Genomic DNA, 25,131 nt, shown 5'->3' with positions numbered 1-25,131 from the left:
CGTTCCATGCCCCACAGGACCTTTTTGAAGGGAGAGTCTTTGAAATGAGTTTACTGGTTTCTAAACTTTCACCTGCCATGGCTGGGGTCTGGTTAACCACAGCATCTCCCTCTTGTCCCCGTGCTGAGTGCATGGCTTCTTTGTAGCTATCCTATTTGGAATCTCTCTAATTCTATAAACTCCTGGTCCGAGGCTTCAAACGTGCTTCTTTTCTGGCCGTACTGTGGCGTATACAGATCTTATCGCCTGCTTCTTTATTTTTGGTTCTTTTTTTTTCGGAGCTGGGGACCGAACCCAGGGCCTTGCGCTTCCTAGGTAAGCGCTCTACCACTGAGCTAAATCCCCAGCCCCTATCGCCTGCTTCTTGCTTCTAGCTCTCACTGTAAGTTTGGCTAAATGCAGCCAGTGCTGTCTGTGCCATAGCCTGGATACAATGCAGTCTCGATGTTTCCTCCATCCCATTCATGAGTGTGTATGAACACACTGTCGCTGTCTTCAGACACACCAGAAGAGCGCATCAGATCCCATTACAGATGGTTGTGAGCCACCATGTGGTTGCTGGGATTTGAACTCAGGACCTCTGGAAGAGCAGTCAACACTCTTAACCACTGAGCCACCTCTCCAGCTCCTGAGTCTACTACTTTTTAACCCCAGCCTTTCCCAAAGTCTCAGAACATGGACTTGATATACACAAAGTCCTTGCCAGAGTCGGCTGTGAATGGCTCCTTCCCTGGGATTTCGGGAGCCTGGCCTTGACTATCTTGTTCTGCTGCTGTTTCAGGTTCCTACCGGAATCATCAATTACGCTCTGTGTACAGCATCCTAAGGCTTCTCATGCCTCCTGTGACATTTCCAGATCCTTCCCCAAGCCAGAGGCTTAAGAGCCGTGGCAGGGTCGTTCAGTCACGCCAGTGACCCCGCTTCTCTGGCACCTGTTTCCTGTATCAGCTCCTGTCACAGAGCTGTCACGCATACAGGGAGGAATTAATTTTTTGTTCACAGTTTTAGAGCAGCCCATGCTCGTTCGTTTGGATAGAAGAGGGATTTGTGAAGGGAGAGGCGGTTCATCTCATGGCGGATGGGAAACCAGGAGAAGGAGAAAGGGTCCCTGGGCAAGACATATGTAACCCAGGGCTAGAGAGATGGCGGGGGTAGTTTTGAGCAATTGCTACTCTTGCAGAAGACCCGAGTTCAAGTCTCGGCACCCACCACTCTCTGTAACAGCTGCAACAGGGATCGGATGTCCTCTTCTGTCCTATATGGACCTTGCACATGGCCCCAGGCAGAGATGCATGTGTACATAATTAGAAACAAATCTTTAAAATAGTTTATTTTTTTTTAAAAAAAAGATAGAGCCCTGCCTCCACTAGGACCTGCCCTCCAGGGACCTCTTCCTCCAACCAGGACCCACTCTGCCCGTTTTTCCTTCCTACTAGTAGTCTATTCAAAGTTTGACTCCGATGGTAGATTAAACCATCTAATTGCGCCTCTACAGGTGAACCTCACAGACCCAGAGCTGTTCTTCTCCGCTCTCCTAGGTTCTTCTTAACCCAACCAAGTTGATCATCACAGTGGTCCTCCCCTCAAGGACCCCCAAAGTGAGGGGACACCCTCGAGATGTCCCCAAGACACAAAGGGAGTAGTCCAGGCTCACATTACCACCCCCAGTGCCTGGGGCAGGAGCCCCTTGTTCACCTTAGGACTCCCCAGCAGACTTCCCTCCCATGTTTCTGTCCAATGTGAGCATGGCTTCAGTGAGGGGATTCCCTGCTCAGAAACTCTTCTTAGCCTTCCTCGGCTTGGATCAAGTCCCAGCTCCTCTGTCTGGCTTCTAACTCCACCGGGAGCCACACCCTTCCGCCCCGGGCCTGTTTTAAGTGTCCCTTGTCACAGAGGCGCTGTGGGGAAGGGCTTTTGAACCAAAGTGGCCTCAGGAGGTGGGTGAGATCTGTCTCCTTCAGTGAAACCTCTGGACGGATCCTGCTGAAGGCTCATCAGATTCTGCTCTTTCTGTACCCAGAGCTGAGCAGTGGCTCCAACCAGGCCAGACCCTTCCAGATCCCTCCAGGCTCACCTGTTCTGGTGTCCCATGTGTGGCTGACTGATGTTAGCTATCTACTACTCCCTCCCTCTTCTTGCTAATCTATCTGATGTACACGGGTGTCCTCCTGCCTCAGGGCCCTTGCACATCCCACCCTCATGTATTTCCTCCACAATTTCTCCATATCCTGACACCCATGTCACCTGTCATAAGAAGGCCTCTGGGTAAAGCCTCTGCCTACCCGATACGGCCCAATATGGCTCGCACACGCCCTTCTGTTCTCCTGTCTTTTTATTTGTTTTTGACCATCGAGCAGACTCTGCTGTCAGTATTGTCTTGTCACGTGTCACCACAGGGCAGATTTCCAAGCTCTTTGCCTACCTGGTCCCTTTTGAGTACCTAGAACAGTAGGCTCTTCATAGCTAAAGGGACGAATATCTTAGAACGGGATTTGAACCCATGCAGTCTAGCAGGAAATGGTGGCTGCTGTCTTTTCCTGTCCTTGGCCTCCCCGCCCCTCACTGAGATCCCAGGTCTTCAAATGCAGAGAATAAGCTAGCAGAATATAGAGGAAACAAGTGGCCCCAGGAGGCCCCGTCTTCCTTGTTTGACACAAATGCTGTCCCCCACCCCCATCCCACCCTCAGCCAAACCCCCCACTCTAGACTGTACTGAAGTGAGGGGTGGAGGGACATTTTCTTCCATGGTGGGAGTATGCAGTTTCTTTAGCCTATTGTTGATGAAACTGGGTTCCCGTGGCTGTCCAGGATGCCTGAGGTGGCTGAAGGTTGTGTCTGCTACTTCCGATGCTTAAAGTAGGGTAACAAACAGGACAGGAAAGGGTTGGCTGAGGCCCTGGCTTTCCAGGGCAATTTCACATCATCACCCTCCCCACGAACTCCTGGGAGAAAGGTGCAAGGTGGAGGGCTTTGCATAGGGACTGCTTGGTGTCCCCAAATAGAGAGAGAAGCCCAGCTCCCCGGGGTCCAAACATGCTCCTTGGGAGAAGGTCCTGCCCCAAAGCTGGGAAGAACAGGCCAGTTGCCAGACATAGTAGAAGCCAAGGGCGGAGTGTGTAAAATGAGTCTGAGAAATGGGGCTCCTTCCACTGAGGCTGGCTCATGTGATTCTTCGCTCTCTAAGACTTGAAGTCCATTGAATCGTAAACCCGATTGCTAGGAAACCGTTTAGCCCGCTTAAGTGGACTAATTACTTCTGAGGCCTTTTGGCCGAGCTTGCAGACTTGAGCACCAGGAATACACTCGTGGCTCGGTGATTCATTAGAGGAAGTCTGGAAGGACCTCTTCAGAAGGGCACAGCTTTGGCGGACTGTTAATTACATTCTATAATTGAAAATAGTCTCCATTAGGTCCAGGGCCTCTGACCGGCCCAGCTTCTTTGGCTCCCCTCCCCCATTCCCATCGGGCCCCAAAACACACATGCAGGGTGGGGCAGGGACACACCTGAGCTTGGCGCAGGGCCTCTGCGGTCTTTGTGGAGGTCGGACCCAGATTGAATCCCACACAGAGAAGGTGAGGAGGGTATGGCTTGTGATGGGAACAAGATGTCGGCGGTAAAGATCTCTGGTGTTTGTACACGACAGTTACTGTAGTCACTTTGGCGTGACTTCAGGCCTTGCTGTTGGCTCTCCTGGTTGGTCTTTTTGCCACACATAGCATATGCAGATGCCAGCAATGTACCAAGGAGTAGGGAAACAGAGAAGCTGGGGGGGAATGAGTGGCCCTGGGTGTTTGCTCTGTGTGTGTGTGTGTGTGTGTGTGTGTCGTGTCTGTGTGTGTGTCTGTGTGTCGTGTCTGTGTATGTGTCTGTGTGTGTTTGTGTGTGTTTTTGTGTGTTTGTGTCTCGAGTTTGAGGCTAGCCTGGTCTACATAGTGAATTTCAGGGCTGCCAGGGCTGTATAAATAGAAAGACCCTTGTCTCAAAAAACAAATAAAAAACGATTATATTTATTTGAGTGTGGGGAGGTGGCTTTTGGAGGTCAGAGGACAACTTTCACCCTGTCGGTCCTGGGGTTAGAACTCCATTTAGACTTTCTGGTAGGCTCCTTTACCGGCGAGCCATCTGACTGGCTCTCTTTGGATTTTTAAAAACCGTGGTTATTTATGTGCGTGGGCACCTACACACCTATACATACCCATATGTGTGTGGGCATGGACACACCACGACACACGAATGGAAGTCGGAGGGCTACTTGGCATTGCGTCTCTTCTTCCGCTGTGGAGGTATCAGGGATCGAACTTAGGTGGTCAGGCTTGGCGGCAAGCGCCTTTCCCCATTGAGCCGCTACTTAATGTCCTTAAACACCATTAGGATCCGATATACAAGCCTCGTGGTTCAAGAAGAATGTGAGCCTAGGAACCTTCAGCCCCCTCTGGCTCTACTTCTAGGTTGGCCTCAGGCTGTGGAGTTAGGGTGCTTTACCCTGCCTATGCCAGAGGGAGCATTCGTTCAAAGTACTGGGTTTCCAGGAGGTCGGGGACATAGCGCACACACAGTAGCAAAAAAATGGTTGTGGAAGCAAGAAGGCAAATGAGCGGGCCCGTCCAGGCCTTGTGAAGATTTATTTATTTATTCTATATAAGTACACGGTCGCTGTCTGCAGACACACCAGAAGAGGGCGTCGGATCCCATTACAGATGGCTGTGAGCCACCATGTGGTTGCTGGGAATTGAACTCAGGACCTCTGGGAGAGCAGTCAGTGCTCTAACCACTGAGTCATCTCTTCAGCCCCCCCCCCTTTTTCATATGAGTACACTATAGCTGTCTTCAGACACACCAGAAGAGGCCCGTCCAGGGAGTATATATAATAAAGGGGTAGTGGGCTAAAGATATGGCTTTTGACTTGGGTTCAGTTCCTAGCACCCACAACCACCTCTGTCGTTGCTTCTGGGGGAATCTTTGGCTCCTGTCATGGGCTCCTGTCCACTTGCAGCACACGTAAACTCACAGACATACACACACCCAGAGCCTTACTCTGTTCACTATGCAACTCCTCTGCAGCGGACAGAGCTCGCTTAGCAACTGCACCCGTGGTTCACTGCGGGGAGCAGAATCTCGGCTGTGAGCTAAGCCTCCCGTAGCCAGGAGAGTCAAGGGTGGAGGCCATCTTGAACCTGCAGACTGGAAAAGAAGAAGCTGCTCTCCTGGGCTCTGCCCGTTCCACTCTCTCAGCTGATTTTAACTATTTGGGTCATTTTTAGGCCTTCTGAGAAAGCCCCATCTTCTCAGCACCTAAATCTGTCACCGCATTTTATGAAAATTGACTCTTAAGATGTAATTTTAGCCTAGGAAATTGAGCAGTATCTGCATCGAGCCCTGCCCGGGCCTCCTGCGTGTCCTCAGGTGGCCGGAGGACAGAGTCTCAGAACAGATCTTTTGAGAAGATCGGCAGGCATTCGGGGCTCTTGCATTTGAAGAGGGGCGGGGTCCCACCCGGTCCTGCCTGTCCCTCATCAGGTGGCTTCCAAGCTGAAGTCCCTATGGAAAGGAAAGGATGGGAGGGGCGCAAAGCTTTGGGTGTTCTGATCACACCCAAGCCACCTGCAAGGCACGCAGCCCAGGCCACTGCCACAGCTACTGTCAGCTTCTGCAAGAGCACACTGTTCAGTGCGCAGTCAGACCATTTAACATCTGAACGCCGGCTGCGAGTGCTGGCTCATGGAAATATTTAGACTGATCTTCGGCGAGCTGCTGGACACGTGCCTTCACATGACCCTGCTGACACACACACACACTCACACACACAGACACACTCACACATACACACTCACACAGACACACACACTCACACACACCAACACACACAGAGAGACACACACATACACACTCACACACACAGACACACACACTCACACACACCAACACACACACAGACACACACACAGACACACACTCTCACACACACACAGAGACACACACTCACACACACTCACACACACACTCACACACACACAGACACACACTCACACACTGACACACTGACACACACTCACACACACTCACACACAGACACACACAGACACACACTCACATAATCACACACACTGACACACACTCACACACACTCACACACACTGACACACACTCACACACACTCACACACAGACACACACAGACACACACAGACACACACTCACACACAGACACACACACTCACACACACCAACACACACACAGACACACACACGACACACACTCTCACACACACACTCACACACACAGAGACACACACACAGACACACACACTCACACACACACTCACACAGATACACACTCACACACACTCACACACAGACACACACTCACACACTGACACACACTCACACACACGCACACTCACACATACTCACACACATACACACACTCACACACACGCACACACTCACACACAGACACACACAGACACACACAGACACACACACTCACACACACTCACACACACAGACACACACACAGACACACACTCACACACACTCACACACACTCACACACACTCACACACAGACACACTCACACAGTCATACACACTCACACATACACACACTCATACACAGACACACACACCGACACACACAGACACACACTCACACACACTCACACACAGACACACACACTCACACACACTCACACACTCACACACACAGACACACAGACACACACACAGATACACACACACAGACACACACACAGACACACACACACATACACACACACACACAGCAGGCATCTATTTAGCCTGTTGAAGCAGTTATAGGGAAAACCCCGTAGATGGGGTCCGAGTTCTGTTTCTGTTGCTGTATAAAACATCCCAATGAAAAGCTACTTAGCCAGGCAGCGGTGGCACATGCCTTTAACCCCAGCACTTGGGAGGCAGAGACAGACAGGTCTCTGAGTTCGAGGACAGCCTGGTCTAGAGAATGAGTTTCAGAACAGCCAGGGCTACACAGAGAAATCCTGTCTCGAAAACCAAAAATGAAAAGGAAACAAAGAAAAAAGGCAAGCTCGGAGGAGGAAGGGTTTACTTTAGGTCACAGGTTACTCCGCCATCCCATGGAGTCAAGGGAGCAGGGACTTAAAACAGCCAATCATGTCCCAGCCACAGTTAAGACAGAGAAACAAGACAGTTGCCTTCTCTGGTCCCTCACACAGTCCAGGCCCCCAGCCAGCGATGGCGCCACCCACTTCCAGGCTGACCTTTGTGGCAGATGTGTTCTGCTTCCTTCATATTGGGTTTGGAAAGACGGGGCTGTCTCCCTCACAGAGTCCCCTCAGCTCAGACTCAGAGATGAATTTTGTTTTTTTAACCTAACCGTGTGATTTTATCATGTGTCCCTCGCTGGACACAGTCTGAATATTTCCACTCTGCATTGGGCCATCGTGTACTACGGTCCTATGTCACCATCTTGGCTGTTTCCCAGGCGTGGGTCACTGGCAGTCGCTGGCCATGTGGGTGGCGAGCAGTTGAGCAGGAGGGAATGCTATGATCCCTCCTTGGAGACCTTTCTCCTCACGGACCTCAGGCGTTTCGCAGATGAGCTCCCATGCGCAGTCTGTGGAAGATCTAGACCTTCGGGGCCAGTGAGGAAGGGTGCCACACTAGACCCGACCACCTGAGCTCCGTCTCTGGAATCCACGTGGTAGAAGGAGATGAATGACTCCTACAAGTTGTCCTCTGACCTCTGCACGCACCCTGGTGCACACCCCCGCCCCGTCACACACCGAGCACATGAATGAAATAATTAAACAAATAAGCAAACCACCCAACCTGTCATGGGCGTCCCTAAATACCCTGTCTCTGACCCTTCATCCCTGGGCCTTAGTTTTTGTCATTGGTAAAATGGCATCCTGGTGTCAGTTTCCTTCCGCTTTGGCAGGGGTTAAATGGCAGGATCTGTGGTGCACTACCTGTTTGTACTGACAGGCAGAGAAAAGGCGCTATCCCCTTCCCTCCCCTTCTGTTAACAAGGGCGGCTGACATGTCTGTGTTCTGCACATGCTCCATAGCGGCACCATCCCACCTCTGACCTTTGCCCTCCCAGCACCGCTGAGGAGGAAACACAGGCTGCTTCTGAGCCATGGTGATCCCCGCCCAGGCCACTGAGTTTCAAAGTGGGCTTTTCTATCCCGTTGTGAACCTTGCGGGTGGGTGGCTCCTGCCTCTCCTTCAACCCAAGTCAGCCATTATTTCTGGGGGTACTGTGGTAAACCCGAGCTCGCATCCGCAGAAGAGAGTTTGTGTTCCTCGTAGTCTGGAGGTTCTAGGCCAGGTTTCCTGGTGAGCTTGTGTCCTCTGTGGCAGCCTCCAGCCATGCTGTACAACTGTGACGGAGTTGTTGAGAATGTGGTTCCTAAGTCAGATCCCAAAACCAGCTTCTACCTGTCTAGAAGGGAGAACTCGGGCAGGTCCTCAGCTCCCGGGCTGCCATGAGGTCAGATAAGTTCACTGGTGGGAGGTTCTCAGCGTGCACACACAGCCCGCAGTGACGCTTCTCCTGAGAGAAGCCATGCTTTATCCAAGAGGGATGCTGATAGCATGCTTGCCCATGAGTTCGGGGTGAGTGTGGGGGACAGAGGTCCCAGCACCTTCCCTGGGCTCGACCAGGATTGCCTGCCCTCACCCATTTCCCACAGCCTTGTGAGGCCCAGAGGGGAGTGGAGCTGGGTGGGAGGACTGGTTTGGTGGTGGCTTGGCAGCCAAGTTCATTGGCAAATGGCTGCTCCCCCAGGGCTGGGACCATTTAGCAGATTATGCGGAACAATGGCTAATTAGAAGCTGAGGGGTTTGGGCAGGAAGTCTTTCATTATGAGCTACATAGAGCTTTGCATCCCGGCTGGAGAGGGCACCCGTCTCTGTCCCACTCCAGAGGCAGGAAGGCCTTTGAGTCTGGGTCTCCTCACTCAGTCAGGTATTCCCAGTCACCTTTCTCTCCCTCTGCCCCGCCCTACCCCATCGCCCTACCCCATCCACCCCCCATCCTCACACCTTGATGCCCAAACAGAATAGGATATGGTGTGGGAGGCCCTGAGCTCCAGAGCACCACGACCTCTGAGCCCCATCCCCCCCACCCCCACCCCCGTTGTCTTATAGTACCTGGAGGGGGCATTGTATCTGGGCAGTACAGTATTCTGGCCTCTTCTAGTGAAAGAACTTTCCAGACTCAAAACCCTTGCAGGCCCGGAACAGACCTGGACTCTCGTGTCCTTCCGTGCCTCCAGGTGTCGATCACGAAGCAGGGCTCATCTTCCAGCCTTGGAAAGCACCCTTCTTTTCCCCGGTCGCCCTCCGAGGCTAACAGACTCTTGGCCTCTGATTTTAATCCTGGTGAACATGAGTCATGAACTGCCAGGGCTGGGCTCTGGGGTCAGGCTTTTCCAATCCCCTGTTTAGGAGGCGAGCACTGCAGGGGTGCTGGATGAATTGCAGCTTGGAATGGAGGTGCAAGGTCTATCAGTTCCCATCCTCCTGACCCAGCCGCATGGGCGCTGGCCACCAGGGGTTCTACAGCTGGGGGATGTCTCAGAGGCTCCAACTGCAGTTTGTCAAAGTCAGAGGCTGCCTCTTGGGATAGGGGAGGAGACGAGGGGATAGGGAGTGTGCGTACCACTGTTGAGGCTTGGGGAGAGCTACCAAAGCTGGTGGGTAGTGGAGTGGGTTCCCCATGGCCTCTTGGCATTCCTCACCTCCATGTAAAATGGGGGACCACAGTAGTGTGTCTTCCAGGGGTTCCTGAGGAAACTAAATGATGTCATGGTTGTGGAGAAGTCACAGCACAAAGCATGAAGAAGAGGATTTGATGAGGAGAGCAGCCTGAGTAGGGAATGGGGACAGACCACTTGGGCTGGCACCTGGCCTACCGAGACCCATGTCTGGGGGCTGTTTCCTAATTAGCTGTGTGAGCTTGACCAGAATGCCCAGTTCCTGGACCCTCTCCTGCTTCCTCATTGGTCAGTTGGAAGGATTTGGTCTCTTCCAGCTGTGAAGTCTTTAGACCTGTCAGCCAAACACAGCACAGCAGGGGAGTTAGGGGTGTGTGTGTGTGTGTGTGTGTGTGTGTGTGTGTGTGTGTGTCTGTGTGTCTGTGTGTGTCTGTGTCTGTGTGTCTGTGCGTGCACACATTCATGTGTGAGTCCAGCCGTCAGAAGCTAACCTCGGGCATCGGTCATCAGTCCTCACCTCCCACCTTGCTTGAGACAGGCTCTGTTTTTGCTGTTTGCCGCTGGGTACACCAGGCTAGATGGCCCAAGATCCTCCAGGTTTCTCTTGTGTCTCCTTATTGCCGTAGGACTCACCTACAGATGTGAGCTACCACATCTGGCTTAAGGTGGGTTCTGAGAATTCAGACTCGGGTCTTCCGGCATGCACTTTTACCCTCTAAGCCAGCTTCCCGGCCCCTGTCGATTTGTGATTATATCAATAATGTATCGATTTCTAAATCACCACCCTGCCTGGGTTTGAATTCTGTGTTTATGTCCAGTCCTTGTAGGCCGCAGGCATTCTTGTAGTTGCTCTGAGCCTTGTCTGTAAAACGGGGATCTCAATGCATGGGAAAAGCCTAGAGTCTAGCACACAGGAGGGCCACACGAGCATTGTGAGGAGGGCACGATTTTGGTTCTTTTTTTTGGTTCTTTTTTTTTTTTTTTTTTTCGGAGCTGGGGACCGAACCCAGGGCCTTGCGCTTCCAAGGTAAGCGCTCTACCACTGAGCTAAATCCCCAGCCCCGAGGGCACGATTTTGGAAACAAAGTCTCATGTGGCCCAGACCCGAACTGGAACTCATTAAGTTGTTGAAATGAGCCTTGAGTTCCTGATCCTCATATACGAACCTCTAGCAGCTAGAAGGGTTGTCAAAGGCAGTGTGAGAAAAGACCACCCACCCCACCTACCCCACCCCACCCCACCCCACCCCACCCCGCCACCCCCCACCCCCTCCCCCGCCACCTCTCTGTGTTTCTTTCTTTCTCTTTATTTGAAACAGGGACTCACAATGTAGCCACGGCTGTCCTGGAACTTTATGCTCTATGTAGACCAGGCTGGCCTCAGACTCAGAGATCCACCTGTGTCTGCCTCCTGGTGCTAGTATTAAAGGCGTGTGTCACTATGCCCAGGTTCCTTGTTTCTTAAAAATGTATTACATTTACTTGTTTGTGTATATATGTGGGGGGCGTGTGTGCATATGCCACGCACGGTGAGCGTGTAGAGGTCAGAGGATAACTTTAAAGGTGTCAGTTCTCTCTTGCCCTGCGGGTCATCAGGTATGACAGCAGGCACCTTTCCCAGCTCAATACCTCAAGGGTCCTTGTCCATTTCTTAGGTGACACAAATGTTACTCAGTGGATTTGAGCAGAACGGAGGAGAGTGAGCACCAGGGGCTGCTGGAGATTATGTTTCTGAGAGAAAACCCACGTTGGCATCCTAGCAGGGAGGAATCTGCCCCTGATGTATACTGAGGTTTTCGTAGGGGTTTCTTTTGAAGGCATGGGTGTGGTTGAAGATGTGTTGTTCTGGGACACGCATCAGTGAGGAGCTGTTCCCATGCTGGGCCTATGGGGTCAGTGAGGATGCTGCTGAAGGCAGCTCTGGGAGAGTTTGTGGTACTGAGAGAAGAGCCCCCCTAGCGCCTATCTGCCTGTGTTTTCCAGAGTCTTACATAGCCAAATCCCATTGGCAGCAGCCATAGGAGAGCCTGTAGCCAGGTCATTGTCTGGAAAGGTCAGTCCCTCCAGGCCTCCTATGAGGTGAGCATTAAAGGATACTTTGCTTGACTGGTCAGGGTCCATACACCCAGCTCTGATGAGTTCTGAGGACACGTAAACATGGGGACTCGGGGACTGGAGAGATGGCTCAGTGGTTAAGAGCACTGATTGCTCTTCCAGAGGTCCTGAGTTCAAATCCCAGCAACCACATGGTGGCTCACAACCATCTGTAATGGGATCTGATGTCCTCTTCTGGTGTGTCTGAAGACAGCAACAATGTGCTTATAGATAATAAATAAATAAATGTTTGAAAAAAAAACCATGGGGGCTCACCTGTTCCCAGAAATGCCAGTTCTTCTGCAGAGCAGAGCCCCTGGGAACCACTTAATTCTTTCCCCGAAGAAGTTACAAGGCTTGCGTCCCTTTGAGGGTCTCACTGGACTGGATGATCTGCAGTTAATGCCGTTTAATTGGTGTTCTCGGGGCTTAGCCATGGGAGCCCTTGGGAGAGGCTTCCTCGAAGAGCTTCACTGGGTCTGTTGCGAGAGACAGAACCTTCCAGAGGGTAAATGATCTCAATTCCAGTCTTCTTTTGGCTTACGCCTTTTATTTTCTCCCATAGGAGGCATCCCAGTCCTGAGGTCAGGGCGCCCCCTCCCCAACATTGCCCCTCTCGGGTGCCCTGGAAAACTAAGTCTTCTGCATCCGTTTCCCGTGCTGATCGCCTGTCTCTGCACTGCCACGGTTCACTCAGACCCCTGTGCTTGCGTGGGGCTTGCTTAGGGTGCATGACATTCATCCTACACAAGAGATCTCCTCCCCAGTCTCAGAGCCCAGAGCTTGGACCACTCAGTGGTTCAGGGTGATTCTGAGGAGGTATCCAGACCCAGATTCAGGAGGATGAGGGCCCTGGCCTCCTTCCCCTGCTCCCCCATGATGGGATACACATAGCCGTTAGACTGCAGACAGACTTGGGTATTCATATTTCATCTCCCCAAGGCCATTCTGTCTGGAGAACTCCGCAGGGCTATGTGAAATACAGCGGCCAGGTTGACACCCTCCTAAAACACACACACACACACACACACACACACACACATCACCGTCATCCATTCAATTATCGTATTCTTGCCTTCATCAGCCAGAGTATACCTTGAGCCTGACAGGCACCCGGTGGCCTTTTAGAATTTTAAAATCTGAATTTCAGAGCGCACACACACACACACACACACACACACACACACACACACACACACACCCCACTTCTTGTTATTAGTCCAACTAATGAAAACCTGTAAACCTTCCTTAGCAGGCCCCTGGGCTGTTGATTTCACAGTTGCGATGTACATATGTTAATTATGCCCAAATCCCAGCAATCCTTCAAGCCTCTCCGTGGTCCAGGGACCTTCGGAGCCCCCCTCCCATCCTGTTTCCAGGGGAACCCCATCTCCTTCTCCAGCAGTGAGCAGTCTCCAGGGAAATCCCCCCTCGTCGAAGCTTCAAGTGCCATTTTCAAAGCAGCGGCTGTCATCCTTCCTGAACGGGGGTTTTCCGTGGAGTGTAGGCTGGGGCTGGGCTGTGGAAGAGGGGTGTCTGCCAGCCCCGGTGGGGGGATGCTTCAGACTAGAGCCATTGAAAGAGAGCAGCAGGGAAGTGTGATCTCTCCAGAGAATTCTCTAAGACATAAGTGTTTACCTGTAGGACTCCCGCAAGGAAGCCATTAGGAGAAATGTTCCTTTTGTCTGAAAGCTGGAGGTTCACTCCGAAGGGGTGGGGAGCGCGTAGGAAATCCTCTGCAGAGGGTGCTGTGTTTGTGAGGTTTTTATGGAGTTTATAGGAGAGACAGGAGCCTGGTTATATTGAGCCTAGAGTGTGTCGTCCCCACCCCCATTCCCAACCCCATTGCTTGCACACAGCAGGGCTGTCCACAGTGCTTGGAAAATAATCCACCTTCTCGCAGGTGGCTCCTCCCACCAGTCAGGTGAGGTGCAAAAATATCACGAGTTTCTTGCTGTGTGACTGTGGGTAGGTTACTTAACCTTGCTGATTGGTTTCCGAGCTCGAAAAACAGCTGGCAACACTCAGAGTTCTTAAAGGGTTAAACGAGACAGCTTAAAGATCCGGTTGGCCTAGGATCATTCAGTAGAGGCTCGGTAAATGTTAAGTTTTCTTCCTCATTCCCTACAGCCCTCATTCATTAGTGGCTCTCAAACCCATCTGCTTAGTAGCAGTGTCTAGAGACCCTCCCGGACGGATGCACGGCTGTTTGGGCCCCCATGCACCTCGATTCGACTTTAATTGGTCTGTGGTGGGGCTGAGTGTGGGTATATTTTTTTAAGCACCCATTAAAGCATGCATATATATATATATATAATTCTCATATATATACATACATATATATATATATATAAATAATTCTCACACAAACGTAAAATGGGCAAAAATCCGTTTAGTTTGTCATACCCCACCGAGGCATCGAAGACCACGCCCAGCCAGGCACACAGTGACTCTGAAATAAGGGTCTGGGTAGATTCGATGTGGCGATGTGGCGACGCCGGCCAGGTGGGAGCCCATCATGCACTGCAGATGCTGCGCTCCCTTGTCTACAAGGGTTGGGTAAAAGCTGATTGCACCGTTCATTTGTCTGTGGAGGCTGCTTAGTAACCTACTCTGGGCACTTCTTGCCTGCAGTTTGCAGCTTAGAGAGGACACTGATCGAAGAGCAAGCCAGTAAGCAACACTCCTCCATGGTCTCGGCATTAACTCCTGCCTTCAGGTTCCTGCCCTGCTTGAGTTCCTCTCATGACCTCCTCCCTGAGTTGTTTTGGTCACGATGTTTAGCCGTAACAATAATCACCCATTGCCTAGCAGTGAAGGGAGGGCAGGCAAAGGGCATGGCATAGGCTAAGCGTAAGATAGAACACACAGCGTCACTCAGATATGACACCATCTATCCTCCAGGAGCTGCCTGGAGCTCATGCCTAGGGAGGGAGGGAGGGAGGGATCAAGGGATCAGAGAAGCCTGGAGAGAAGTGCATGGGCTGGAGCCCACAAGTGTCCTCGCCTCACTTGTACTCGTTCTCTTGCAGTTTGGACGCACCGAGGTCATTGACAACACGCTCAACCCGGACTTTGTGCGCAAGTTCATCGTGGATTACTTCTTTGAGGAGAAGCAGAACCTCCGTTTTGATCTGTGAGTGGAAGGTGGGGCTCACGCTACGGGGGTGGAGGGATGTGGGACTGGGGCCCTGGTGACAGGGTACAGGTAGAGAAGCAGAGATATTCTGGGAGACCAGGGAGATGAACGTGACAGATGAAATCTACCTACAGCCCTGCTAGGGTGTGGGAAAGGGTGTGTGTGTGTGTGTGTGTGTGTGTGTGTGTGTGTGTGTGTAGACACTTAAGAGCTAACATGGGGGGCTGGAGAGATGGCTCAGTGGTTAAGAGCACTGACTGCTCTTCTAGAGGTCCTGAGTTCAATTCCCAGCAACCACATGGTGGCTCACAACCATCTGTAATGGCATCTGATGCCCTCTTCTGGTGTGTCTGAAGACAGCAACAGTGTACTCATATACATTAAATAAATAATAAATAAATCTTTAAAAAAAAAAAAAGAGCTAACATGGGAAGGATGGAAAGGCCTCATTGTGAATAAACATGTTGTGGGGTGACAGTCTGGAGAGACAAACTGTCAGGACAAGTGGACAGTGATTCCCAGCCCTCAGCAGGTGCAGCCTAGAGCAGGGGAAGAAAGGTTGCAAGCAAGACCCTGGGAGAGCAGGCTGCAGCTCAGCCGGCTCCATACAGGGGCCAGCCCAGTTGCAGGACCAACCTGCCTGCCGCCCACTCAGGTGGAGGTAGCCATGCCTCCCTTTCTTAGGAGTGACCAGCTCAGTGTAGAGGCAGGCCCAAGGTAAGGAGAGGATGTGAGGACAGAACTGCCAGACAGACACCGATGAAGCTGGGGAGACAGACAACTGGGAGTGATGGATAGGGTGACCCAGCTACCTGTGACCTAGCCACCTGTGACCCAGCCACCTGTGACCCAGCCACCTGTGACCCAGCCACCTGTGACCCAGCCACCTGTGACCCAGCCACCTGTGACCCAGCCAGGGTTCACTTGTGTCATTTCTCATTCTTAGTGAGATAGGACACACTCGTGGGGAAGAGCACAAATCTTTTAAAAATTACATTTATTTCTGTGTGTGTGTGTGTGTGTGTGTGAGAGAGAGAGAGAGAGAGAGAGAGAGAGAGAGAGAGAGGGTGAGAGAGAGAGAGAGAGAGAGAGAGAGAGAGAGAGCGCACGAGCATGGCAGGGTGTGGAGAGGCCAGAGGACCAGCTTGTGAGAATTGGTTTTCTCCTTCCTTCATGTGGATCTGGAGGACTGACCTCAGATCAGCAGGCTTGGGCAGTGCTGTGCCACTGGCTGGGAAATGCGTAAATCCTAAGAGACTTCGACTTATCCTTATCCCCGTCTTCACCGAGATCAGGACAGGATGAGCCTCCAAGACTCCCAGTGCTCACAGTGGCAAAGCCTACTTAAGGGATGGATTCAGAGTTCAAGACGGGATTAAGTGGAATACCCCCTGCCTGCCTTCACGGTTTTTCTGTGTTCCCCGTAGATACGACGTTGACTCCAAGAGCCCGGATTTATCTAAACATGTAAGTTCTGCCCATGACTGCCCAGTGAGCCCAGGCTGTCTCTTAAATGTCATATTCTGTCTGGGCCCTGGGCTTCACTCAAGGGAGTGTGTATCTATGGCTGCATGTGGTCACTTCAGTGGGGACAGTGTCTAACACTCATCTCTTCTGCCCTTGGATGTGCAGGACTTCCTGGGCCAGGCCTTCTGTACCCTAGGAGAGATTGTAGGGTCCTCTGGGAGCCGTCTGGAGAAGCCTCTCACGTAAGTGTAGGAGGGGTACAGCCTGTCTGGGTGGCTCCCCTTGTGATGAGCCATCTAGTGTTCACCCTGTCGAGAGCCTGCTGGTGGCAAAGCATTAGACAGCCAGGGCTTTAAGAGTCAGCAGGATCTTGGACCCTGTTCTCTCTGTGCATCTCACCCAGGCCTAGTTATAAGAGCTTGTATCCTGCAGGGAGGGACAGTGGCTGAGAGCTAGCTGGTCAGTTTGCAACCCTACCTCTCCCATTGTGTAAGAAAGAGACCAGAGAAGATCAAGGGGAATGACCCACCGAAGGCCACACAGCCAGCAAGTGGGAAAGCTGGGATTTGAACCTGGGCATTATCTGCACTGTATGTTCCTCAACTCATTCACTGCCTGTAGATGTAGACCTGAGCTGGGAGTTAAAAACAGACTGGAGTTGGATGCAGTGAGGCCTTCCCACCTCCCCTTTCTAACAGTCTGTAAGACAGGGTGGTTGGCCTGGTGCTTGTAGGGAAAGCGATTACTCTGAGACACCTCTGGCATAGGGGTTCCCACATGCGGCTAAGGGTGGCTTGTCATTATTCTGAGGAAGCCCTAGGGACAGGGCCTAAATACCAGCAGTCACAGGCTGGCACAGGTGACTAGGTCACAGGGCAGAGCATGTGGGGAGAGAGAGAATTCAGTCTAGGCCAAGCGTGAGCCCCTCACTCGCTTCTGCCAAGTTTCTTTTACATACTGTGGTTTGTAACTGTAGTGTGTGTGTGTGTGTGTGTGTGTGTGTGTGTCTGTGTGTCTGTGTGTCTGTGTGTCTGTATCTCTGTGTCTCTGTGTCTCTGTGTATATGTCTCTGTGTCTGTCTCTCTCTGTGTCTCTCTGTCTCTGTGTCTCTCTGTCTTTGTGTCTCTCTGTCTCTGTGTCTCTCTGTGTCTCTGTCTCTCTCTGTCTCTCTCTGTCTCTCTCTGTCTCTCTCTGTCTCTCTCTCTCTGTGTATGTGTATATGTGTATAGCGATTAGACAGTAGACTCTTCTAGACCCTTGCCTATAACTCCTTGGCAGCTATACAGTAGCATCAGAACCTTAAGAAGGAAAGATCTTTTTTTTCTCCCCTCAAAAGCCCCCTCTCTGGGTCCCCAGAAAAAAATAATACCTGTTATTTATCAAGATGGGGGAAAACAGATTTGGAGGCTCTGGAGATTAAAAATCGAGGGGGCGGGGATTCTTTTAAAAATTATGGCTCAAAAAGTTGGGGATATACATATACAGACTCTTCTCTCTCTCTCTCTCCCTTCCCCCCCCTCTCTCTCACGCACGCACACACACACACACACACACACACACACACACACACACACAGAGAAATATACACAGAGAGCCCCATGGGAAAAGCAGTTGTCACTCTGAAATGAAGAAAGACCCCCAGCACCCACCTACATACAAACTGGACAGATTGCACAGCCTAGGACTCCAGGTTCCGGAGGCAGGGACAGGAGGTTCTCAGAGCTGGCCAGACAACTGAATTACAAATCTCAAGTAAAAGCCACTGCCTCTTTATAAGGTGAAAATTATCGGAGGAAGGACCTAACATTAGCCTGTGGCCTCTCAAGGCACACACATGCACATGCACACACATACACACAATATATACATGCACATGGATACACATGCACATGCACACAGGGCAGCACAGCGCACACACAGGTACACACGCACAGAGCACACACACGCACACACACGTGTACGCATGCGTACATACGTGCACACATGTGCACATGCATATACACACACACACGTCCGCACAGATAAATGATACAAATTCGCATTTGCCTGACGGTCCCAACATATCTTTAACTGATTCCTTTAAAAAATGACAGCAGCGTGTAGGGACAGAGCCTGCAAAGCAGCCAAGAGCACTTGCCATTTTTGCAGAGGACCCCGAGTTTGGTTCCCAGACCACACCAGGCAGCTCAGGATCGCCTGGAACTCCAGCCCCAGAGGATCCGAAGCGCTCTTCTAGACTCCAGGCATCTCCCTGCACACATACACATAAATAAAAAGAAGATACATCTTTAAAAACAAAATTTAGATCTCAGATGTCCTCGGAGGCCAAGAACGGCATATAGTTGCTTTTTATTTAACTCATTTAGGTGTTTTTTTTTTTTACAAAAACAACGAACATTTTTTTTTTCTTTTTGGATTGCTTGTTTTTCTTGTTTTAGATTGTTGAGATTGTTGTGGGGGCGGGGATATTTTTGTTTTGTTTTGTTTTGTTTTTCGAGACAGGGTCTTTCTATGTAGCCCTAGCTGGCCTGGAACTCCCTATGTAGACACAACTGAATTATAGATTTAAAGAAGCCGCAAAATTGTATCCAGTTTGCAAGACTGTAAGGATGGCTCGGGGGTTAAAAACACACACTGCAGCCGGATGTCTCACAGCCGTCTACACCTCCAGCTCCAAGGGACTGGGTACCTCTGGCCTCATTCACACGCGGGTGTGTGCACACACACACACACACACACACACACACACACATATGCACACACAGAGTTAAAAATAGCAAAAACAAATTGGAAAAAAAAGTGGGGTTTTCCCAGGAGAAATCACAATTAGCTCTTGTTAAGAAGCAGTGTTCTTTCATGCATATTTATACACTTTAAAATTATTTTTACTCATTCTTCGACATGCACGTAACAACATTTGAATCATAGTCCACTGCCCACTGCCCTCTCTCATCTTCTGGAGCCCGGGAGTGTTTCTACCTTCCAGCTCCCTCCTGGGTCCAAACCAAACGAGTCACGGGTCTGTTCCTGCTTGCTGGATGGGTAGGGGTCCTCCCCCCCAGAAGATGAGCCCAAGGACAAGATCTGAAATATAGAGGCTCCAGAATGCCTCAGAGGAGGCAGGTCCTTCCCCCGCCCCCCCCCCCAGAAGGTCTTGTGTGTCTAAGTTTAGCTGTTCATGACTAAACCCCACCGGCAGCTCCTGTTTACTGGGCGTCTATTCTGGGACAGATGTTAGGGTCAGGGATTTTCTAGCGAAATCAATGCAGGGGGAGCCCTCAGTGTTCATGGGATGCACCACTGTGCATCCCATGAACAAAATACTGGACATGCACTGACAGGCCTTGATCCCTGCACGACACGGTGCGGCAAGCCTGTGCCGTGTATTTCCTCTGTGTTAGGTTTTTTTTTTTTTTTTTTTTTTTTTTTTTCTTTTTTTCGGAGCTGGGGACCGAACCCAGGGCCTTGCACTTGCTAGGCAAGCGCTCTACCACTGAGCTAAATCCCTAACCCCTGTGTTAGGTATTCTAAAGCACTCAAAGGTGATGTAGAGCTTAGGGCATGCCAGGCACGGTGGTGCATATGTGTAACCCAGCCCTTGAGCGCGGAAGCAGGAGTTCAAGGCCACCCTCAACTCTGTAAGTTGAAGGCCAGCCTCGGCTCTTTGAGACCCCGATTACTATTTATTTCTAAATAAATAGTAAAATAAACCACATGGAGGATGTGTGTGAGCCTCATATTTAAATGATGTGGTAGCAGCCAGGCAGTGGTGGCACACGCCTTTAATCCCAGCACTCAGGAGGCAGAGGCAGGCAGATCTATGAGTTCGAGGCCAGCCTGACCTACAGAGCAAGTTCCAGGACAGCCACAGCTATGCAGAGAAACCCTGTCTCTAAAAACAAAACAAAATGAAAACAAAGAGATTTGCACATCCAGAGGCTCTGTTGTCCCAGAGTTGTCCACAAACCGGTTCCTTGTGCCTAAGAAGGGATGATGTCACTGGTTTGGTTTCCTTGTGTTTGAGGGTAGAGGGGCTGTTGTCGTTTTGAGACAGGGTCTCAACACAGGGCAGCCTCAAACTCAGGGTCCTATGTGAGTGCTGGGATTGCAAGTGGGCACCATCATATCCAGTTTCCTTTGAGCTTTCGAGTCAGCGCCTAGGGTCTTTTTCTGTAGTCCAGGAAGGCCTCAAACAGATCCCTCTGCCTCAGCCTCCCAGATGCTAGAATTGTGAGCGTGTACGGCCGTACCCAGCTGGCCCTATTAATTTACTAAGGTGTTGATGTGAGCACCGTACTGAGGGACTTAGTGGGAGAAATCAAGAACTTCACACTTCTGGAAGCCAGAAATCCAAATTCAAGGTGCCTTTCTGCTGAGGCCGTGCTCTCCTGGGTTTGGGGTGATGGTGGGTTTTGTTCTCCTGTCTTTTCCGTGTGTGTCTGGACAGTCAGATCCCACCTACATAACCTCATCCCCTTAACTGTTTTTAAAAAATTATTTAAGTGTACGTGTCTATGTCCGTGTGTGGGTATGTGCGCGAGAGTGTAGGTGCCCTCAGAGGCCAGAAGAGGGTGTCAGATTCCCAGAGCTGGTCGTGAGCCTCCTGATGTGGGTGCTGGGAACCAAACTTGGTTCCATCCGCGCTTAACTGCTGAGCTATCTCTTCAGCCCCTTTAAAGGCTCTGTCTCCAAATACAGTTGCATGGGTGCATTTGGGCCTTCAGCATCTGAATGGGGAGGCATAGTTAAACCACAGAGGGCCCAGGGTTGCAGTCTCTACCTGCAGCAGGTGTCAGGGTCACCTAGAGCAGAAGCTTCTCTCCACCCTCAGAGTCTTTGGCCCAGTAGGTCTGAGTAGGCCTGAGGCATGTTTATAACATTTTCCCAGGGGATACTGGGGCTGCTGGTCTGGGGTCTTAATCTGAATACCTCAGGGATAGCATAACTCGCCCAGGGCTTCACCCTAAAGCCTTGATAGATCTGCAGTCTGGACTTTTGGTTCTGTTTTAATGATTTCCAGGGCAGAAGCCTAGCCCCAGGCATCCGTATGTCCAGTGTTCTGGCCTGTGAGGACTAGGGCCCTGGGCTCATGCTTGGCTCTCTTCTCCTCTGTCTGTACAGGATAGGAACGTTCAGCCTCAACTCCCGGACAGGCAAACCTATGCCAGCCGTGTCTAACGGGTAGGTCCCCAGGCTGCCGTAGCTCTCCTGTCCTTCTGAGTTCAGCCTATGGAGGCTCCTACCTCTGGGCTCAGCTCCTGATCTACTCTTAATCCCTGGATAGGAAGACAAAGGGTCCTGAGCCCCTTTACAAGGTCTCAGGCACCCTCCTCTTCTAAATAGGCCAGAGCTGGAGCCTGCTGAGGCCTGGTGGCTCTTGGGACTTCAGGGAGTAGGGTTGGGTTCAGAAGAGCAAACTGTGCCCAGGGTCAGCAGATCTGGGACCTCTCAGTCCCCTTTGTCTCTCCAAGCTCTGCCCCAATCCCTCCTTGCCCCTCTTCCTTTATCTAATGCCCCTCTTGGCTCTCCATTCTCCATGGTTTCCCTCTTAAACAGGAACCTCCTCCTTCCTGTGGAGTAGATTTGGCTTAACTCCCCCACTGCCTCCATAGCTTGCTGGCGGCTGCAGAGGGCTATCTACTTCCTCAGTCCCCCCTCTGAGTTCGTGTCCCCTGAGGAGATTCTCCATCCTAGCGTCTTCTCACACCATGTGGGCCTAAGGGTCTTTGGGACCGAGTAAGGGAGCCTCCTGCATTTGAGGGAAGAGACGGGAGGAGCCAGATGTGGATGCCCTCACAGCTCCGGGCCAGTGTGGCTGCCGGTTTAGGAAGAGAGTGGGTACCAGTGAGCTGAGAGGAAGCAAAAACAGACCTAAGAGAGTCATAAAGGCCAGAGGGAGAGGGGAGGGAAGGCCAAGCCTGTGGGAGCAGGTTGAGGCAAGAGAGGAGGGAAAAGCGAGATCGGAAATAGAAGGTGGGGTCCAAGGCAGAGAGAATGACAGATGGAGAGCCAGGGACGGAGGAGGCTCCCCTCCCGAGCTTCTGCCTGGTCCTTACCAGGCCAGTGTGTGGGGAAGGACAGCCTGAGGGTTGGGGACAAGTCTCTGCACCGCTACATGCCTTGGGCAGGCGTGGTCCCCTACTCTGCTCACCTGATTTGGAGAAATTTGGTTTGTTTCCTTGGCCTTGGAGGCTCTCTTCCTCTCATTCCTTCTCAGTTGGGAACCTCTCTCCCCAAAGGCCGATGCTGGGAAAAGCTCAGTGGGTCTCATAGGGTTCCACACAGCACGCTGCTGCCCTGGGATTGGTCAGGAGATGAGATCTGGATTTTAAAACATCCCTCAACAGGAAAACAAAGATGAGGGGAGGGAAACTGCCCACCTCAGGCCTTCTCCACAGAAGGCACTGTGTGCGCATATTAGAAAAACAGTTTCTATCGCTTCTCGGCCTTTTGGCTAAGATCAAGTGTAGAGAAACAGTTTCTAGGTCACTTTTGTATATGGGCATGGTCAGAAGAATAACCTTTGAACCCTAGTCACAGCTGCCTCACAGCCTCACATATGACTCTCCCTCTCAGTGACCCTAAGATCCTCCTGACTGAGTCTCAAACCTTAGAGTGGTATGGGCTAGTCTTTGGGCCATCTCCCTGCCAACTACAAGGGGAATTCTCTTCAGCTTGCCCTTCTAAGGGCCTCCTCTGATGTAGATGGTCCCTCTTTGTCCTGCCTGACCCCTCACTAAGGAGAAATGAGTTGTCTCTTGTTTCTAGAAGGCCCCATTCAAGGAATTGAAAGGGAGGTAGCAGGGTTGGGGATTTAGCTCAGCGGTAGAGCACTTGCCTAGCAAGTGCAAGGCCCTGGGTTCGGTCCCCAGCTCCGAAAAAAAAAAAAAAGAAAGGGAGGTAGCTACAGGTGAGAGCCACAGAGAGTCCCCCCTGCCCCAAGCCCCTACCCCACCCTCAGCTGCTCTTCCATAGTGAAGGCGACTGGCTCAGAACTGGAACACCGGGGAACCCTGGGTCAGCCAGGTATAGGGTGGCTAGCCCACAAGGTCTTTTGCCCACAGAAGTGGTCTTTGGATGGAAAGCTCCAGAACCACTGGTCCGGAAGCTTCCGGGTGAGTCTGGGTGCTGCCGCCATGCTAAGACCTCCCCGTGGGCCTTGGGAGCAGGGGGCGGGCCACTGAGGCTGAGGGCCTGGCCCCAGCCACACAGCGCTTGGCCACATTCCCGGGCACTTCTGAAGATTTTCTTTCTCAGGGGTGTTGGGGCAGATGCCTGGATGGCACAGGGTGGGCATGGGAGCGGCTGACCCAGGAGTGTCAGGTTGGTCTGTCCTTGTCTGGCTTGTCACTTTTTTCTTTTTGCCTCTTCTCCCTCAGTGGTGTCCCAGGGAAGAAATGTGGCACCATCATCCTGTCTGCAGAGGAACTGAGCAATTGCAGGGTGAGTAGCAGAGCCTACTTCTCCACGGACCAGGATTACAGGTCCCTGGAGGGAGCCCAGGGTAGACAAGGCTCCTCATGACCTGGCTACCATGAGACCATGATACTGGAGCTAGAAGATTCCATCCGTATGGTTGGACAGAGTGAGACCCAAGGCAGGAAAGAGTAGCTTACGGTCTGCACCAGGCTCCTTCCCAGCTCTATCACAAGTCCCTCGGCCCAGACTGCCCCTGGGCACTTGCGATTTGGTTGTCACTTTTCAGTTTTGTTTTGGGCACTGGGTGACACCCCATGTGGAATGGAGGGGAGAAATGTGTGTGTGCGTGTATAGCTATAAGTGTGAATGCGTGCACATTTGTGGCCGTGCATGTGGGTAGGTACGAATATGAACATGGGTGGGTGTGGCTGCTGGGAAGCCGAGAGTCTGCCATCCCTGGCAGCCTTTGGTTTTGACTCTTGTGTAAGACTGGAGAAGCAGGCATAGGGGTGGCTCCCCAAACCAAGAAAGGGCTCGGGTGGTGATAGGAAGACATACTGTAAAGATGCTGTAATGACAAATGCTGCCATTTGTCAACCGATGAGAGCAGTGTTCTAGTTTGCTCTTGGGTGCTGTGATAAACACTATGTCAGAAATGACTCGTGGAGGAAAGAGTTCATTTTACTTTATAATCCCAGGTAACAGTCCAGCTTTGAGGGAAGTCAGAGCAGGGCCGCAAGGCAAGAGCTTGAAGCAGAAACCATGGGGCACTGTTTACTGGCTTACTCTCTGGATCCTGATCAAGGAGCTTTTTTATAGGTCCCAGACCCACCTGCCTAGGGATGGCACCGCCCACAGTGGGCTGTGCCTCCTGCATCAATTAACTATCAAGAAAACCATCAGCTTCCTCAGAGCTGAAGAGATTGACTCAGTGGTTAAAAATGGGTATTCCTCTTGCATTGAATCTAAGCTCAGTTCCCAGCACCCATGTCTGGCTGTTCACAACTGCCTGTGACTCCAGCTCCCAGGGGATCAGATGTGTCTGGCCTATCTCAGTCCCTATAGTCATGTGCACATACCCATACACATAATTAAGTATAATAAAAAATATTGTGAAAAGAATGAAGACAATCCCTCACAAAATGGCCACAGACTAACTTGAGGGAAGAAATTCGTCAGTTGAGGGTCCCTCTCCCCTGGTGACTTTAGGTTTCTATAAAGTTGACAGTGGATGCTGAAGATGACAGGCACTCACACTGGTCCTGAGACATCAGATGAAGCTCAGTTATTCATGA

The 25,131-nt window shown here is 51.4% G+C and overlaps 1 protein-coding gene across 3 annotated transcripts in view; it reads left to right on the top strand.

Moving 5' to 3' along the window:
• Nucleotides 1-25,131, top strand: part of Cpne5 (copine 5) — an 82,571-nt gene that overhangs the window by 12,422 nt on the left and 45,018 nt on the right. The window contains exons 4-9 of one of the 3 annotated variants that reach the window (XM_017601646.3): nt 14,844-14,947; nt 16,378-16,417; nt 16,583-16,659; nt 21,539-21,598; nt 23,482-23,532; nt 23,797-23,860. In XM_017601646.3, the coding sequence (XP_017457135.1) occupies nt 14,844-14,947; nt 16,378-16,417; nt 16,583-16,659; nt 21,539-21,598; nt 23,482-23,532; nt 23,797-23,860 (396 nt within the window). The remainder of the gene's footprint in view (nt 1-14,843; nt 14,948-16,377; nt 16,418-16,582; nt 16,660-21,538; nt 21,599-23,481; nt 23,533-23,796; nt 23,861-25,131) is intronic. The other 2 variants (NM_001107616.2, XM_017601647.3) reach the window with 2 other exon arrangements.

This window comes from Rattus norvegicus, chromosome 20 (genome assembly GCF_036323735.1).
Source record: "Rattus norvegicus strain BN/NHsdMcwi chromosome 20, GRCr8, whole genome shotgun sequence".
NCBI classification, from domain to species: Eukaryota; Metazoa; Chordata; class Mammalia; order Rodentia; family Muridae; genus Rattus; species Rattus norvegicus.
This window is presented reverse-complemented; position numbering and strand designations above follow the sequence as displayed.